At 37.5% G+C, this 20108-nt stretch overlaps 1 protein-coding gene across 5 annotated transcripts in view; it reads right to left on the bottom strand.

Moving 5' to 3' along the window:
- Positions 1 to 20108, bottom strand: part of HIBCH (3-hydroxyisobutyryl-CoA hydrolase) — a 109426-nt gene that overhangs the window by 65216 nt on the left and 24102 nt on the right. For 4 of the 5 annotated variants that reach the window (XM_020993636.2, XM_020993637.2, XM_020993635.2 and 1 more), the window contains 3 exons: positions 19549 to 19591; positions 3536 to 3676; positions 3224 to 3308 (listed from right to left, as the gene is read on the bottom strand). In XM_020993636.2, the coding sequence (XP_020849295.1) occupies positions 3224 to 3308; positions 3536 to 3676; positions 19549 to 19591 (269 nt within the window). The remainder of the gene's footprint in view (positions 1 to 3223; positions 3309 to 3535; positions 3677 to 19548; positions 19592 to 20108) is intronic. The other variant, XM_078146927.1, reaches the window with a different exon arrangement.

The following is a 20108-nucleotide window of genomic DNA, read 5'->3' as shown; positions in this document are numbered from 1 at the left end:
AAAAACTGCTCAGAAAACTAGAAATAACATGACCGAAACTTAGTATAAACCAACATCTCACCCCATATACCAAGATAAGGTCAAAACGGGTACATGATTTAGACATAAAGAGTGACACTATAATCAAATCAGGACAGCAAAGAATAGTTTTCCTGTCAGATCTATGGAGAATGACCAAAGAAGAGATAAAGAGCATTACAAAGTATAAAATGAATTATTTTGATTATATTAAATTAAAAAGGTTTTGCACAAACCAAACCAATGCAACCAAGATTAGAAAGAAAGCAGAAAGGTGGGAAACAATTTTTAAATCAAGTGTTTCTGACAAAGGACTCATTTCTCAAACATATAGAGAACTGAGTCAAATTTACAAGAACAGAAATCATTCCCCAATTGATAAATGGTCAAAGAATATGAATAGGCAGTTTTCAGATAAAGAAATTAAAGCTTCATATAGTCATATGAAGAAATGCTCTAAATCACTATTGATTAGAGAAATGAAGATTAAAAACAACTCTGAGGCACCACCTCACACCTATCAGACTGGCTAATATGACAGGAAAGGAAAATGATGAATAGTGGAGAGGATGTGGGAAAATTGGGATACCAATGCTTTGTTGATGAGTTGTGAACTGATGCAACCATTCTGGAGAGCAATTTGGAACTATGGCCAAAGGGCTATAAAACTGTGCATACCCTTTGATCCAACAATAGCATTACTAAGTTTATATCCTAGGGAGAGACAGAAGGAGGGAGGGGGAGAGGGGGAGAGGGAGAGAAAGAGAGAGAGAGAGAGAGAGAGAGAGAGAGAGAGAGAGAGAGAGAGGATCTATTTTACAAAAATATTTGTGGCAGTTCTTTTGGTGGTGGCAAAGAATTGGAAATTGAGGGGATGATCATCAATTAGGGAATGGCTGAACAAGTTGTAGTATATGATTATAATGGAATACTATTGTGGTATAAGAAATTCAGAAACACCTGGAAAGACTTACATGAACTGACGCCAAGTGAAGTAAGCAGAACCAGGGTAACACTGTATGTACACGGTAACAGCAATATTCTATAATGATCAACTGTGAATGACTTAGCTCTTCTGAGCAATACAATAATCTGAGATAATTCCAAAGGACTCATGATGGAAAATGCTATCAATATCCAGAGAAAAAACTAATGGAGTCTGAATGCAGATCAAAGCATACTATTTTCACTTTTTTTTGGTGGTCCTTTTCTTTTGGCCCATTTCTTCTTTCACAACACAATTAATATGGAAATATGTTTTACATGCTTGCACATACACAACCTATATCAAATTGCTTACTATCTTAGGAAGCAATAGTAAGGGTGGGAAGGAGATAAATTGGAACTCAAAATTTTTTTAATGAACATTAAAAATTGTCTTTACATGTAATTGGAAAAATAAAATACGATAAATAAATAAATAGATGAATAAATAAATAAATTAAAAGGCTTTTCTGAAGACCATAAAAGTAAAGGGACAATTATTCTTTCCATATTTCTGTAATGTCCTTAAAAGTTATCAATTCTGAAATTTCTCTTAACAACAGGAATTAATGAAAGTGGAAGGGCATAAAGAAATTACCTATATATGTAGAATCACCTTAGTAATTTCAAAATAACTTATGGCATTATATAAGTATTCTGTTGAACCAAAAAGGTATGGCTGGTCTTAAATACCTCATTTTTCAATATAAGTGCTGTGATTTCAGATGTGATTCTATTTTCTGTGATTAATTTTATGTTCAATTAGCCCTGCCCATACCAAATATCTTATTTAACAAAAAAAGAAACAACATGATTAAATGTCAACTAGCAAATATTAAATCCTTACCCCCATGGTTCCCAAACTATGTGCACAGGGGTGGCACAAGGTGTTTTAAATTTTCAAGGCAAACAGTGATACTCAACATCTGTCAGACACCTTGAGAATTACTACCATGAGGTAGTTCACAGATCCAACATTAGATCAAGCTACACTGCTATTGATGACATTCTCAAATATTTTATATACACTGTTGTTTACTGGCACTTTCAGCTATGCCAGCAACTTTTCAAGCTCTGCAAAGCTGAGTTTGCATCTGTTGCTATTAAGAAAAAAAAAGTACCTTGTGGAAATCACCATAGAAAAGGAAATGAGGAAGGGAATGTCACATTTGATTCTAAGATTTGAGAACTTGTGCAATGCCCAGTAGGTGTATATGTCCGTCATAAGTAATTGTGGTTATTTAAGAATGAAACAGGGGCAGCTGGGTGGCACAGTAGATAGAGCACCAGCCCTGAAGTCAGGACAACCTGAGTTCAAATGCAGCCTCAGACACATGACACTCACTAGCTGTTGACACTGGGCAAGTTACTTAACTCTGACTGCCTTGTTAAAAAAAAAAATGAAACAAAAATATAATTTTTTCTTTCAATTTATGTGTATTATTTTTTCAAATGGCTACTAAGTTGTTAGGATATATTAAGTCTTTAGGACCTAACTAGTTAGTAAACTGAACTATTAGGTATTTATTTTAGCCTAGGGTCACTATGAAGAAATTCCTGAGATGACAAGGGCACCATGAAAAATTTAAGAATCTCTGACTGACTCTACTATAAATTTATCAAACTCTAAAATCGTATTTATAATTAAAGAATACCATATCTCAAATACTTTTAAATGGCCAACAACTTTCATTTTAATAAAATTTTAGTGAGTTATGAACCCAATTTTGCAGACTTTAACTGGAGGAATTTATATATACTCAATAAACAGAAGTATACAAACGCATGTTAATTTCACAGTTATAACCAATATAACTCTGAATTGGCTTCCAAATCATTTTATACCTAATTTACTGAGAAAAAGTAACACATTCACAATAGCAGTTCTTTCCCATCATCTGAAATAATGACAAAACAACATATTAACAGCACTACCTGAATGCCATGTCTACAAAGTCAAGGATTATAGCTAAAATATCTTCTCCGATGGCTCTCTCTTCTACAATCCTCTTCTCCATCTCTACTTAGCACTAAGTGCACACACTGAACTGGACAATTGAGATTTTAAATCAAAAAGGCACATTTTTAAAAGTGTTCAGCTTAAATATTAGACATATGATTAAAACTCATTATAGCTCAAACTATAGCACAATTATATCCATTACTATTTAAAAATCAGATACATTGAAAAATGTTTTGAAGTAAAGAACAAATTTTTTACCTTTGATATCACCTCCAGCACTGAAAGCCTTTCCTCCAGCTCCCTTTATAATTATTAAAGAAGTTTCTGGCTCTTGTTCCCATTTCTATTCAAATACAAAAGAAGAAGCTAAGAATAGCAACTGACATTCATCTAATACTTTAAAGTTTCTTTTTTCTGTGTAAAAGTATAATTTTCCCGGTATAGCATAAAGTCTTTGAAGACAAAGTCTATTTGATTTTCTTTGGCACAAAGAAAGGTATCATGGGAGAAGAGGTATATTATATTTTGAAAAATCAAAACAATTTTTTAAAAAATAAAAGAGCTACAAACCTTTAACTGTGAATAAATCTGTCGAAACATGGAGAGAGTCAATGAGTTCAGACTCTTTGGTCTGTTTAATGTCACCACTCCTGCACAGCCTTTTCTTTCTAATAATACTTCTGGTTCTGAGTCTGTGTGCTTAGACATTCCCTTTACGAACAAAAGACAAAAATTTTATGATGGTGTTAGGGGTTTTTTTTAGTTTTGGTATGTATTACAATATAATTATTTTCTTTCCTACAATTTTGCTGGTTGTTATAAATAAATAGAATCAGGTATACTAAATTTCACAAACTTTTCCTGAAATCTTCTGAATACTTACATTCTACAAATAAATTATTTTTCTAAAGCAAGCTATATATGGTGTAATATCTTTCATATTTCTATTTATTGATTTATAGTATTGTATGCAATTAGGATAGTATTTGCTCCCTGGATCAGATAAACACTGAAGTATTTATGCAATTGTCTACTGCCTTAAACCCTTATAATTTGATTGTCATTTTTCATTGCTCACTAAGAGTATGACACTGGATACACTAGCACCTGTTAGGATCACAATGTGTGAACTGTAAGTCCAGAACTTTGCTGTGCTCAACTGTAGGATTTGTGGCACATTTTAACACACTCAAAACATTCCTTCTTCTAACCGCAAGGGTTACCAATATTACATGGAAAGGAATTATAGCACACGATTAAAATAAGCTTTTAAAATTCAATACTGGAATGCTAAGGAAAACTATAGGGAGAACAGCAAAGCCACACACCAAGAAACCTAAACAAAAGGTCAAAATTACATAAAACTAAGAAATGAACCATTAATTTCTTTAAAATGTGGTTGTATACTTTAAATATTGAGGATTTTTAAAATCCCTTTTAAATTTTAATTTTTTTTAATTGCAGAGAAAATTATAAGGGGGAATGGAAAGTAGTATTAGTGATTGCCCCCCAAAAGAAAAGAATAACAATGCAACATTTAAAAATGCACAAAAGAGTGCAACAGCATATTCAAAAAAGGATACAGATAAGCAGAACAGGCATAGTATTACCATATTATATTTATTGTATACTTTTAAAAGAATATTTCATACAAGATATAGATTCATAATTTCATATATTAAGAAATCCAAAATCAGTCCCTAACAAATGAAAATTGTTATTATACATTCAAAAAGGCATTGAGTAATAGACTGTGCTTAATAGTACAGTATTAATATGCATGTCTAGAAAAAACTATGTTTATAGTTTCCACCACACATCTTAAAAGAATTTTCTTTGTCGCCACCTCCTCAGGAAAAAAAAAAACACATTACAAACAAAAATGTTTAAAACAGTGAGAAAGTCACAAACATTTAGATATCTCAAAGTAAGGTTTTATAGTGTATGACATGGACACAATCAAAAGGCACATTTGCCAACTGAAAAAGAAAGCCAATCTAAATAGACATGATTCAGACTACTATACAAATGCAATAGTATTTGCAATATAATTGTAAAAGAATAATCTTTGGAATTAGGTGTATTCTAATTTAATTAATTAGGTTTACAAGATCAAGATAAGTACCAGATACCACCCATTCTTTCCTCACACAAAACACCATTAAGTACAGCCAAGTATAACTAGAAAGGGTGTGTATGTGTGTGTGTGTGTGCACCACACTCTTTTCCAACAAGCCCTAACACCACCACCTCGCCATCCTACAGTAAGTAACCAGTCTCTTCCACTGTAAACCCTGCTTTTAGCCTCAGGAAAAGCAACACCAGCAACACCTCCTTTTCTACTAGGAGCCCTACTTGTCACCTACCTCTGAGAAGCTCTCCCTAAGGCTAAACACCTACCAGTTAAACAGGGCTCCCCCATACCAATCAGGCCACTAGGAGTTCCAATTCTCACTTCTGCACAAAACCAAAGTATCCCACTCTAATTTGAAACAGTAGCTCAAACTTACACTTCAGCCACAACTGCCAGAACCTCCCTGCGTACAAGTCCCTTCTCTGAAAAGAAAAATCAGTAATAAAGTTGTTGTTGTTGAACGTAATCCCAAGAATTTCTGTAGCATGAAGAGCTATGGGATGAAATCCTTCTTAAGTCCAAGTAGAAGCATCAAAAGACAAGATAGAAGCACTAAAGGAAAAACTAAGTTGAATAATGTATTAAAAGAATATATTAAGAAGGACAGTATTCTCACAGTGAAGACAGAGCCAACCTCAGTTTCAGAAAAAGCAGAGTTCAAGTCCCACCTATAACACATACTAAGCACACTGCTTCACTTTGTACCTCCCCTGGCTACTCAACTTTCTAACGTTCTTCTTACCTTTGAGATTTAAACTTAGAAGCTCTGAGTTAGAGGGTATGGACATTTTAATCACTTTATTTGCATGATTCTAAACTGCTTTCCAAAATGACTGTACTGATTCACAGCTCTGCCAACACTATATTACTGTTCTCATCTTTCCACAACCACTCCAATATTGACTACTCTAATATTTTGTCATCTTTCTTAATTTGCAAGGTGTGAGGTGGATGCTAAGGGGATGGTTGGGTATTTTTTCCTAAAGTAGACAAGATTTGTGAGTACACAAGAAAAGACCCTAACTATGAATGACAAAAACATATATTTATTAAGCTACAGAATTATAAAGACAAAAAATTCTCAAACTGTAAAATAATTATATTTATTTAAAAAGCAATTAAAATAACAGTGAACTTTTCAAAAAAGGAGGAAACATTAAAATGGGATTAAAAATAAGGATGTGGGGCAGAGCTAAGATGGCAGAATAAAAGCAGTGACTTTTTGAGCTCTCCCCCAAACCCCTTCAAATACCTGTTAAAAAATGGCTCCAAACAAATTCTAGAGCAGCAGAACCCACAAAAAGACAGAATGAAACAAACTTCCAGCCCAAGATAACTTGGATGGTTGATTGGAAAGGTCTATTGCACCAGGCTAGGAGAGGAGTACAGTTCAGCATGGGCGTGAAGGCAAAAACCAAGACTCAGTGAATCTGAAGCAGGCCTCAGGGGACTGAATCAAGGGGAGCTGTGGTGGTTTCCAGACTTCTCAACCCACAAATGCCAAAGACAACTTAGAAGGTCAGTAGGAAAGGTTTGTTGGACCACAGTGAGAGGAAAGCTTGGTTCGGCCCCAATCCCAGCACAACCCTTGGGCAGTGGATGTTTCCAGAGCCCTTAGCCTACAGGAGAGGGAATTGATAAGAGGAGGATTGCAGGGATCTCTCTGCTCGTGCTGAGGCAGGAATCTCTTGCTTTGCCCTTGCCTGGATCTGGGTCACAGCTCTGGGTGGTGGTTTTGGGGCAAGAAGGAGCACTGGCTTGGTACAGCTTGTGGTGGCAGGAGAGAGGGAATCCTCCTCACAGTTCCAGTGCAGAACTCATAGACCAGAGCACAGGCCAGGAAAGGAGTAAACACCTCACCCTTGATCATAACACCTTGGAAGAACTGAAAATTTACAGGTCCCTAGTAGTATCTCTGAAAACAGCTGCACAAAACCCCTGAAGCTTGGGACAGTACATTCTCCACACTGGAAGCAGACCCCTACCTTAACAAAGAGTTTAAAACTCAAATAATTGGCTGAGAACATGAGCAAACTGCACAAAAAAAGTCAGACCACAGAATCTTTCTTTGGTGACAAAGAAGATCAAAACATACAACCAGAAGAAGACAACAAAGTCAAAGCTCCTACATCCAAAGCCTCCAAAAAAAATACGAATTGTTCCCAGGCCATGGAAGAGCTCAAAAGGATTTTGAGAAGCAAGTAAGAAAAGTAGAGGAAAAAGTGAGAAGAGAAATGAGAGTGATGCAAGAAATTATGAAAAACAAGTCAACAGCTTGCTAAAGGAGACTCCAAAAAAAACCTGAAGAAAATACCTTAAAAAAATAGCAAAATGGCAAAAGAGGTCCAAAAAGACAATGAGGAGAAGAACGCCTTAAAAAGCAGAATTGGCCAAATGGAAAAGGAAGTCCAAAAGCTCACTGAAGAAAATACTTCCTTAAAAATTAGAAGGGAGCAAATGGAAGCTAATGACTTTATGAGAAATCAAGACATTGTGAAACAAAACCAAAAGAATGAAAAAAATAGAAGTCAACGTGAAATACCTCACTGGAAAAACAACTGACCTGGAAAATAGATCCAGGAGAGATAATTTAAAAATCACTGGACTATCTGAAAGCCATGATCAAAAAAAGAGCCTAGACATCATCTTTCAAGAAATTATCGGCTTAGATTCTTAAAATCTAGCCACTGCTCAGATTTTTACAATCTAGCCAATAGCTCATAGATGCTCAGATTCCTTAAGAGTCTGGCTAATATAGCGAATCTTTAATAAACCTTGTCTTTGGCTGAAAGAAGGCTTGGGTCAAATTCTTTCAGGCAGAACCCACGTGTCGTGATTTTGGGGCCTCTGTACCCCTAAGCGTCAACATTTTGGTGGCCTGTATGGGGAAACTACCTAACCTCAAGCTCTTCTGCAGCCAAGAAGATATATAAGCCTACCCCCTTCTTTCTTGCTCGGCAGTTGGGGTCACTCTCCAAGCACCAAGGCTTAGAGGTACTTTTCACACAGACAGTTATGAGGTTGTCTCACACTCGGCCTGACACTCCCAGGCTCTTGGTCCACTGGTTCAGTTCAAGGCCGTGGACCTGGGTACACCTTCTGCAGCATAGAGGACAAGGACAGACTCCCTATCTGGAAGCATATGCTCAATTCTGTCATTTCTCTAGGCGCTAGGGAATTGGAAAAACTACAGTTGCTTTTTGGTTCCCTGAGGCTTACTTACTCCCTTCCCTCTACACCCCTGAATCCTCCTTCATGGAGGTTATGGGGAAAAGTTAGAACAGCTAACTTAGCAGATGCTGGAAGTTTTATGATCGATCGTTAAGGAATGTTTCAAAACTCTGTACAACCTGGTCACTCCCTTCCCTTGAGTCAAGAGGGTATCTGTTAACCCCTCTCATAGGAGAAGAGAGTTTCACCCTCACCTTTGATTTCATCCTCCCCCATCCGGGAAAGGAAGGAGGGGGGAGGGGCAGCAGCTACAGCGTGGGCCCCCCTGGCAATGGCCTTGGGCCCTGGGGCAACCTTTGCCTGGAAGCATCACTCAGGTTCAGCACATCCTGCTCAAGGTAAAGAAGCTGGCCTCTGAACTTGGGTAAGCATATTCTTTTAAAGTCATGGTTTTAACTGTTAATGATGAGATGTTGATTCTCTGTGTAAAGTAATTTGGAAATGAATTTAATAAAACTGAAGTCACCTGATTGGTAATGTGTTTGTTTCAAGTTTCAAATTGGTGAACTTCTGTCAGTTATGTCAAGCAACTTTTTTATAATTTGGTCACCGCTGAAATAACTTGGCTATTGTTGGTTATTGTTTTAATGTGTAAACTCACCAAAAAGCTTGTTTGGATTATGTATGGCTTGCTGAGAATTTCCAAGTGTATAGAAATCTCTAATGATTGGCTTTTTACACCATGACAAATTTAAGTTTGAGATGTAAATCCAGGAAAAGTTTTTCCTAAGCTGTGATTAATGAAACTTGCTGTTTGAGGTAAAAGCTCCTAGGATTTTATTTTGAGTCTGATGGATCATAAACCATCAATAATCAATAATCTACCATCTGAGAGAAATGCCACAAGCTACTCAGAGAATATGATACTGGTGGGAAGTCAGCATTGGGAAAAGCTGAGAAGACAATTTTAGCCTCAGTCTAAGATGGGATCCTCTTGGCTCAGTTTCCCCATTAGGTTCCTTTGAAAGGGCATGTTACCCACCTGGCTATTCCTGAGTCTGGCTATGAGGTGGATTTGATACTGCATGGTTGGAAAACTGAATTATCTGAATCCAAACAGAGCTAAGGATGTTTTATCCCCTCATATCTGAGCCCTAAATCTAGTCCCTGCTTTGTATCTGGGCCCTGCAGTCTTTTCTGTCAGAATTGTGTCTTCCAGACTACAGACCATTCACCTACAGTTGGTAGCAAAAAGCAGGTACCAGCTAATGTCCCCTTCATCATTTCCTGGATGCAGCTTGTTCTCAGTTCCAGTCAACTTCCTCTTTGGGACCCCTTCGAGGCAGGGACAGCTCTATGTCCCTTGCCAGCAGGAAGCAGTTTCAGAAGCCAAGACCTTTGCCCCTTACCCCAAAAGAATTTGGGTCCCATTTGTGTGAGGGGGGAATGATGAGGATGGGATCTAGACTCCAGAAAGGAAAAACTCTGGACTTTCCCACAAGGCCAAATCTCTGGCTTTTGCCTCAGGCTATAATACCATCAACTGGCCTTTCATTGTGGCTACCTCCCTATGGCCCCAGGCCACTTTCCACCCTTAATCCTATCTAGGCTCCATTCTCCCCTTGCCCAAGTGGACCAGGTCCCTGGAATTCTATTACCTCATAGACTACTTGGCCACTCCGAGATCCCTCCCATAGTCTTTCTGTATATAAGGTCCATGTTGTCTTCATTAAGGTGCTTAGATTCTTAAAATCTAGCCACTGTTCAGAGTTTTACAATCTAACCAATAGCTTACAGATTCCTTAAGAGTCTGGCTAATATGACAGATCTTTAATAAACCTTGTCTTTGGCTGAAAAAAAAAAGGAAATTATCAAGTAAAACTGCCCTGATATTCTAAAACCAGAGGATAAAATAGAAATGGAAAGAACCTACTAATCACCTCCTGAAAGAGATCCCCAAAGGAAAACTCCTACGAATATTGTAGCCAAATTCCAGAGTTCCCAGGTCAAGGAGAAAATATTGCAAGCAGCCAGAAAGAAACAATTCAAGCACTGTGGAAACACAATCAGGATAACACAAGATTTAGTGGCTTCCATATTAAGAGACCTTGGAATATGATATTCTGGAGGTCAAAGGAGATAGGATTACAGCCAAGAATCACCTACCCAACAAAACTGAGTATAATCTTGCAGGGGGGAAAATGGTAATTTGGTGAAATAGAGAACTGTCAAGCATTCTTGATGAAAAGACCAGAGCTGAATAGAAAACTGAACTTTCAAATACAAGACTCAAAAGAAGCATGAAGAGGTAAAAAGGAAAGAGAAATCATAAGGGACTTATTAAGGTTGAACTGTTTACATTCCTACATGGAAAGATATTTGTGACTCATGAGATCTTTGTCAGTATTAAGGTAGTTGGAGGAAAAAAAATATGGATAGATACATAGACAGATAGATAGATAGATAGATAGATAGATAGATAGATAGATAGATAGATAGATAGATAGATAGATAGATAGATGGCACAGGGTGAGTTGAAGATGAAGGAGTGATATCTACAGAATAAAATTAAGGGGTGAGAGAGGATTATACTGGCAGAAGGAGAAAGGGAGAGGTAGAATGGGGGAAATTATCTCACATAAAACAGACAAGAAAAGGCTTTTACAGTGGAGGAGAAATGGGGGAAGGTGAGAGGGAATGCATGAATCTTATTCTCATTGGATTTGGCTTAAGGAAAAAAATAACATACACACTCAATTGGGTATGGAAATCTATCTTACCTTACAAGAAAATAGGGGGGAAGGGGATAAGAGAGTAGGAGGATGACAGAGAGGAGGACAGATTGGGAGAGGGGTAAACAGAAGCAAAAGAGAAAACAGAATAAATGGGGGGCGGGATAGGATGAAGGGAAATATAGTTAGTTTTCTACAACATGACTACTATGGAAGTATTTTGCATGACTACACATGTATAACCTGTATCAAGTTTCTTGCCCTCTCAATGAGGGTAGGTGGGGAAGGAGGAAGGGAGAAAATTTGGAACACAAAGTTTTTTTTGTTTTTTGTTTTTGTTTTTTTAGGCACTTGGGGTTAAGTGACTTGCCCAGGGTCACACAGCTAGTAAATGTCAAGTGTTTGGACTGAGGCTGGATTTGAACTCAGGTCCTCCTGACTTCAGGGCCAGTGCTCTATCCATTGTGCCACCTAGCTGCCCCTTGGAACACAAAGTTTTAAAAACAAATGTTAAAAATTGTTTTCACATGCAACTGGAAAATAAGATATACAGGCAATGGGGTATAGAAATCTCTCCTGCTCTACAGGAAAATAGAAGGAGAAGGAGTTAAGAGAAGGTGGGAAAGATAGAATGGAGGGCAGATTAGGGGAAGCAGTATTCAGAATGCACCCCATCTTAGGGTGGTGAGAGGGACGAGATGGGGAGAAAATTTGGAACTCAAAATCTTGTGGAAGTGAATGTTGAAGACTAAAAACAAGTAAATTAATATTTTTTAAAAATATAGATGTAAAAAATAGATGTATTAAAAAAAGACTAGGCCTTAAAATTATAAACTCTATGAATATGAATTCAAATCACATTTCCTGGAAACATTAACATGTACTTCAAGACCAAGAAGTTATCAAAAAAAAATTTAAAAGCCACCATTACTAAAAAGATTCCTATAAGCAGAAAACAAAGAAAGCCCAAGTAACCAAACATAAGCGAATGACAAAAATAATAATATGTTTTAAGCTGGTTATAATTTACAGTTAAGTAATACATATGGTTATAAAAATATGAGACAAAATCTTTTCTAACTTTAAAGACCTCAAGTCTGGGATAAAAATGTATATCATAATAAACATAAAAGGGTTAAAATAAACAAACCCTAAAATACATATATTTTTCTTAATAAAAAAGAATTTAACACAGATAAGAAACAACAAATTAAAAAGAAAGCTGAGAAATCCAACAGAAAAAATCTGCTTTCTACAATTTAAAAGTGTGTTAAACCTCAGAAGAAAGTTAACATGGCATAGCAGATAAAAGGTCAGCCTTAGAAAGAAGATCTAGCATCAGGTCCTACCTATAATAAATACTAGCTGTTTGACCATAGGTAAATCTCAGTGCCATAGGCCAGAGGTTTCAGGCAAATGGCTGGTCTGCATTCGGCCAACACTCTCAAGTGTGGCCTGAACCAAATAAAATATAACTGGGAAATATTTAACAAAACAAATAAAAATATATTACAACAAAGATTATGTTAATGTGGTTTTCTAGGTCAATATGTGGCTTGCAGGGAAACTTATATTCAGTTCAGTGATCCTGTTTCTAATTTAGTTTGACACTACCATCCCAAGCAATTACAGAGGAGCTGCCCATCTTCATGAGTAGAGGGAGTTTTCACACTGGTGGTTCCCTACAATGATTAAATCACAAGTCCAGAAACCCCTTACTTCAACCCACCTCTTCCCTAAAAAACAAACTGAGGGAAATATAACTAGTTACACCTAAAAAGGATCAATGTTTGTTTTATTTATTTAATAGTTGAATTAGCTATAGAAAATTAGGACACATTTTTGGTCCCTGTCACCATAACTTTTTTATGATGGGAATTTTTTTTTTCTCATTCTTCCAATCTCACTTTCTGATTTTTGGACTTTGTGTTAGGGCCAGATGATTCATACTTCTGAAAAGAATGGCTGGGCCACATTTGGTCCTATTTTATGGCCTCTCGTACACTGCTACTGTTTTCTTAGGGTACTGAGCAATGTTATCCCAGGATCCCAGAGACAATTCAGGCAAGGGACCTGAAAGCTTCCAGTGTGGTGCACAATGTGGTCTGATACATGGTGAAATCTGAGCACTGCTCTCTTAGTCTGAATTATACAAGTTCCTGAAGTGGGTTTGGTTGGATCTGAGCAACACAACTGTGGGCTTGCCCCTGATTAGAACTCCAGTAGACAGCTGCTAGACTCAGCCACCACCAGCTAGAGAAATAATTCTGCAGGTTCACAATGAAGTGAGAGAACCGTGAATTCTCCTCTAGTCTGCACTTCCTGCTCTGGCTATTCTGCTGCAGACTTCAGACTGAACTGGACCTAAGACCCAGCTCCACTCCCAGACTTGTTCTATACTTGCTCCTCACTGAGTACAGAGCCTAGGGCCTGACCACTCCCTACCCTGGACCACCATTCCTAAGCACAAATCCTTTCCTCAGTGCACACTGGATCTGTGACCCAGCACTGAGCAGTGAGCCACAGAGCTGGAGATAGACACCCATTCCTTCTTCCTGCTGTGGTAAGCCCCTCTGTGCAGGATCTTTCCCTGCTCAGGTGCATAGCCTCAGGCAGGTCCTCATTCAGATTCTGAGCTGGAATGTTCCATGTGATGATTCCTGGCTAAAGCCCATCCCCAGTGTCTGCAAATATCTCTCTCTCCTGAAGCCAATCTAGGCTGGAAAAAAATGACTCCGTGTGATTTTTTTTCTTGAATTTTCCAATCAAGATATACTCTAATGATTTTCTAGATCTTTGTGGAGAACAATTTGGATCTATGCCCAAAGGGCTATAAACCACAAATACCTTTTGACCCAGCAATACCACTACTAACTAGGCCTGTATCCCAAAGAGATCCCCCAAAAAGGAAAAGGACATATGTATCACAAAAATATTTATAGCAGCTCTTTCTGTGGTGGCAAAGAATTGGAAATTGAGGGGATGCCCATCAATTGGGGAATGGCTAAACAGGTTGTGGTATACAAATTGTGATGGAAAACTATTGTGCTATATAAGAAATTATGAGGGGCATGGTTTCAGGAAAACCTGCATGAACTGAAGCAAAGTGGAGTGAGAAGGAACCAGGAAAACACTGCACACCATAACAGCAATACTATACAATGATCAACTGTGAAAGACTTGGCTACTCTGATCTTTACATTCATCTAAGACAATTCCAAAGGCCTCATAATGAAAAATACTATCCACCTCCACAGAGAGAACCAATGAACTGAAGTATAGTTTTTTCACTTTCCTTATTTTTCTTGCTTTTGGGGGGAACATAACTAATATTGAAATAAGTTCTGCATGATTTCACACATATAATTGATATCACATTGCTTGCCTTTTCAGTGGGTGGGGGAGGGGCTAGAGAGAGAATTTAGAATTTAAAAAATTTTTTAATTAATTTTTAAAAAATAAATAATAGATTGACCAAGACATCTGGTTTCGTAACGGCTTTGATTCCTGACTTATCCATTTATTTGTCCAATTTAATTTTGTCTCCTTTTTATATCTACTCTTTCTTTCTCCCTTGAATTTGTTATTTCTAGTTACCTCCCCAGCTCCCTCTTACTCCAGTTGATCTCTTATGGATGATACTGCACACACTAGTTTCCATACCAATTATCATCCAGCCTAGCCTCAAACTAGCCATTTATCTCTTATCTTCTGTGTGTTATCAAGTCTGAAAGGGGTTTTTGGAACTGTGGCAGACACTTTACCACCTCACACTATGGTCTAGGCATTTTCCTGGTGTTGAATCATTAATAAGGAGGGGGTAGAGCAACATGTGCAGCATTTCTATGTCACCTGTCATTGGGTAGCTAAGCTGTCAATCAATACCTATCCAGATAGCAACAGAATAACAATTAAAACCATAACTAGCTGACCCAAAGCCAAGAGTGACAGAGAGAGAAAAAGAGAGAAAGAAGAGAGAGAGAGAGAGAGAGAGAGAGAGAGAGAGAGAGAGAGAGAGAGAGAGAGAGAATTGTCTCATATCTATTTTGGGGTACTAAGTAGAAAACATCTGCATGGAACCCTGAACTCTAATACGAAAGGAAAAAATAACAATTGGCATTTATTTTTTTAAACGTCACAAAGCACCTTACACATAATATAACATCTGATTAAACAACCTGAGTTAACTACTCTAAGTATTATTCCCCTTTTTCCAGATAATAATACTGAGGCTCTGAGAGATTAAGTGACTTTCCAATGGTCACAAAGGGTAGTAAATGTCAAGGATGGAATCTGACATGAGGTCTTTCTGACTCTATGTTCAGGATGCTATTCCCAAAAGAAAGAGAAAAGAAAAAAGAGAGAGGAAGGAGAACAGAGGAGCAAAGAGAAAGGCAAACTAAAAATAGTTAAGATATTGTGATAGGCCAGAGTAACTCACTTCTTCCCCCAAGCCCCCATCTCCAACCACCATACACATTAGGCTAGTTCTTTTCCTAACATCCAAGGGAGCTGACCTCACACTTGATTGGCCCAAGATGCTTAGTCAAGTCATCAAACAATTGCTGAGTGGCTACTATGTGCCAGGCACCATGATAAGCTCTGGAGATACAAAGAAAGTCAAAATCAGATCCTGCTTTCAAGGAGCTCACATTCTGATGGGGGAGACAACAAACAAACAGCTACATACAAACAAGATATATGCAGGATATATTATTGCACATAATCTCAGAGGGAAGGCATTAGCATTAAGGGGTACTAAAGAAGACTTTTCGCAGAAGATGGAATTTTAGTTAATACCTGAAGGAAGCCAGGAGGCAGAGATGAGTAAAAAGAAAGTTCCAGGCATGGGAGACAACCAGAGTAAATGCACAATCAGGACATGAACTATCTTGTGTGAGGAAGAAGCAGTGTTACTGGATCAAAGAGTATGTGGCACGGAGTAAAGGAGTAAGAAGACTGGAAAAGTGGAAAGGGTTAGGTTATAAATGGCTCTGAATGTCAGAAAGAATAGTTTGTATTTCATCTATGAGACATTAGGGAGTCACTGGAATTTATTGAGTAGATCTGAGATGATCAGATCTGCACTTTAAAAGAAAAATCACCTTGGTGACTGAATGAATTAGAATAGGGAAAGACTTGAGGCAGGAACTGCAATAGGTGATGAGAGCTTGCACTAGAATAATGGCAGTGTCACATGAGAGAAGAGGGTCTATTTTGAGAGATGTTGCAAAGGTGAAATCAGTAGCCTTGGCAACCACTTGGATATTGGGAAAGGGGTGGGGGGTGAGAGATGGTGAGGAATCTGGGATGACTTCTACATTATGAGCCTTAGGGACTAGGAGGATGGTGTTGCCGTCTACTAAAACAGGGAAGATAGGAAGGGGGAAGGATTTAGGGGAAAAGGTAATGAGTTTTGCTTTGGACATATTGAGTTTGAGGTGTCTATTGAACATCCAGTCTCAGATGCTGAAAGGCAACTGCAGATAGAAGACTGGAGGTCAGCTGAGAGCTTGGGGCACAATAGGTAGATCTGAGAATCATTAGCATAGAGATGGTAATTAAATCCATGGGAGCTGATGAGATCACCAAGTGAAGTAGCATAGAGGGAGAAGATGATCCAGGACCAAATCCTGAGGGATACCTACAGTTAGAGGGTGTGATCCGGCCCTCTTAAATCCAGCCCAGTTAGAGGAAGATCCAGCAAAGGAGATTAAGGAGAGATCAGATTGACAGGAGGAAAACCAGGAGAGAGTGATGTCCCAAAAACTTAGAAAGAAGAAAGTATCAAGGAGAGAGTGAGCAACAGTGTCAAAGGCTGCAGAGAGGTCAAGGAGAATAAGGACTGAAAAAAGGCCACTGGATTTGGCAACTAAAAGATCATAAGTCACTTTGGAGAGAACAGTTTTGGTGGAAAAGTGTTCTGTTTTCCACAAGTGAACCTCATAAGTAGCAAAATTTGGTGGAATTTGACTCATGACTGGAATATGGTAACAGAAAGATATATATTTACTCACATGGAATATATTATACAAAAAAATAGTAGTGGAAGTAAAATTGTATAAAAGAAATACTCTTTTTAGGAAATGGACTAACTAGATAGAGCACCTGAGTAAGAGACCACCAGGGGGAAAAAAAATGATACTATGGTGGGAGAATATTAAAGAAAGGGAACAAGAAGAATGATGATTTCTTTTTAATTTTTAAAAATTTTTATTCAGTATTTTATTTTTACCCAGTTACATGTAAAAACAGTTTTAACATTAATTTTTAAAACTTTAGGTTCCAAATTCTTTCCTTCCTCTCTCCTCATCCTCCTCACTGAGAAGGCAAGCAATTCGATATAGGTTATACATGTGTAGTCATACAAAACACTTCCATAATAGTCATGTTGTGAAAGACTAACTATGTTTCCCTCCACCTTATGTCTCCTCCCTCCGTTTATTCTATTTTCTCTCTCCTTTCACCTTGTCTCTCTTCAAAAGTGTTTTGCTTCTGACTATCCCCTCCCTCAATCTACCCTCCTTTCTATCACCCCTCCCCCATTCCATTATCCCCTTACCCCCTACTCTCCTTCAGGGTAAGATAGATTTCTACACCCAAATGAGTGGTATTATTCCCTCTTTGAGTCAATTCTGATGAGAATAAGGTTCAGTCACTCCTCCTCACCTCCTCCTTCTTCCCCTCCACTGTAAAAGCTTCTTTCTTGCATCTTTTCTGTGAATAATTTACCTCATTCCACTTCTCCCTTTCTCTTTCTCCCAGTATATTCCTCTCACCCCTTAATTTTATTTTTTAGATATCATTCCTTCATATTCAACTCACACCTGTGCCTTCTGTCTATACATATTCCTTCTAAATACCCTAATAATGAGAAACGTCTTATGAGTTACAAATATATATCATCTTTCCACATAGGAATGTAAATGGTTTAACTTTAATAAGTCCCTTATGATTTCTCTTTCTGCTTACCTTTTCATTCTTCTCTTGAGTCCTGTAATTGAAAGTCAAATATTCTATTTAGCTCTGGTCTTTTCTCCAGAATGCACGAAATTCCTCTATCTCATTGAATATTTATTTTTTCCCCTCATGGATTATACTAAGTTTTGCTGGGTAGGTGACTCTTGGTTGAAATCCTAGCTCCTTTGACCTATGGAATATCATATTCCAAGCTTTCCAATTCCGTAATGTAGAAGCTGCTAAATTTTGTGTTATCCTGATTGCATCTCCTCGATACTTGAATTGTTTCTTCCTGACTGCTTGCAATATTTTCTCCTTGACCCAGGAACCCTGGAATTTGATATAATATTCCTGGGAGTTTTCATTTTGGGATCTCTTTCAGGAGGTGATTGGTGGACCCTTTCAATTTCTATTTCACAAGAATGATGATTTCAAGAAACAACATCATAAACCTTATATAGAAGAATGATATAGCAGTGATCGGGAATTTCAACTATCTGAATATCTGTTGGAACTCTCCTGTTTAAAACTGCTTAGCTAATAAATTCCTCACTTGCCTCAATAATAATTTCATTCTTCAAAATATAGAATAATGCTGGTAATTGCTTCTCTGGATCAATTCTGATGAGGAGAAATGGTCACTAAAGTAGACAGGCAGAAGACTGTCAGGAGGAAGTAGCCATGCTATCACATAATACAATAGGGAGAAGACCAGATTTCAAAGAGTTCAGAGAAAAAGATAGGTAGGATGGTTTCTAGAATATGCTTCCAAGAACAGCATGTTGGATGACATGAACAAACAATAATTCTGATGAGAAAGAAGTGAGGAATTATCTGAAGAGACCGTGATAAAAGCAGCTACATTAACCAACTTCATATTTTAAAGAAATATATGATATAGTATATAGTTATATGTAATAACAATCACAACAGTTGATCTTTAAAGTAATCAAGTATGTTTTAAGGTGCTTTACATATCTTATTTTTTTACTATAGCTATTCTTTACCATGTTGCTAAAGGTACTGAGATTGAACTCTACATCAAATTTTTTAAAAATGTATAAAGTATAAATGGCACCAAGGAGAACACTTCATCAGAAATTCTGACAGCATGACTACAGCATTCAGCAACCAAAAGATATTCAATAAATGTTACTGATGTACTTCTTCAGGAGGTCCTTGAAAACTCTAGACTTTGTCAGCTAACTACAGGCCAGCAAAAAACACCAATCACAATACCTGTTACTGTATCAAGCTGCCTACAAATTCTTCAGTTTTGCTTCTAGGGTACTTCACCAGATATACTTTCATGTAAGATACACTTTATCATACAAGTCCCACTGGTATCCTCTTCTTTAAAAAAAAAAAAGGTTAGTTGGGCTTCAAAATTTTCTCCATGACATGAAAAAATTACCTTTTGCACCTTAAACATTTAAATACTCCACTTAGCTAAAACAAAACAAAAATCACACGACAGAAAATAAAGGAAAAATTGAGATCATATGCTTTACCAGATATGAAGAGTGACTGGATCTACCCAGCACATACATATTATAATAAATGGGGTTTTAAAAGTCAGTACTTACTAAATGCTGCAGTATAATCTGAGTCCTCTTGAAAGAACTGAACCTGAAACACAAAATAACATTAATAATAAACACTGTCAGAGCAGCTAGGTGGCACAATGGATAGAGCACTGGCCCTGGAGTCAGTAGGACCTGAATTCAAATCTGGCCTCAGACACATAACTCACCAGCTGTGTGACCCGGGGCAAGTCACTTAACCCCAACTGCCTTGCCAAAAAAAAAAAGATAATAATAAACACCGTTCATTAGTTTCGTCTAGTTGGTGGTTACTTTAGCCTATAAATCGCTTTTTCTTGTCTCCAACACAGAGTAAAATTCTGTGTTCTAAAACTACATCCAGCTCTTGAACAAAACCTTATAATAAAAATTCTTCTTAAAGAAATATGTTGAAAAATTACTTATGTTAATGAACCAGTCCTGGACCTGAGGACTGTATGGGAAAATGATTAACAGCTTTACTATTTGTATAATGCAGAACAGTGGAAAAAATACTGCCTCTACACTCAGAAGACTTGGGTTCAGGGGTGGAGCCAAGATGATGGACTGAAAGCAGTGACTTG

Source organism: Phascolarctos cinereus, unplaced genomic scaffold (genome assembly GCF_003287225.1).
Source record: "Phascolarctos cinereus isolate Bilbo 61053 unplaced genomic scaffold, phaCin_HiC Scaffold_726;HRSCAF=1367, whole genome shotgun sequence".
Taxonomy (NCBI): Eukaryota; Metazoa; Chordata; class Mammalia; order Diprotodontia; family Phascolarctidae; genus Phascolarctos; species Phascolarctos cinereus.
The sequence above is the reverse complement of the archived record's forward strand: the minus strand, read 5'-3'. Positions and strand labels throughout refer to the sequence as shown.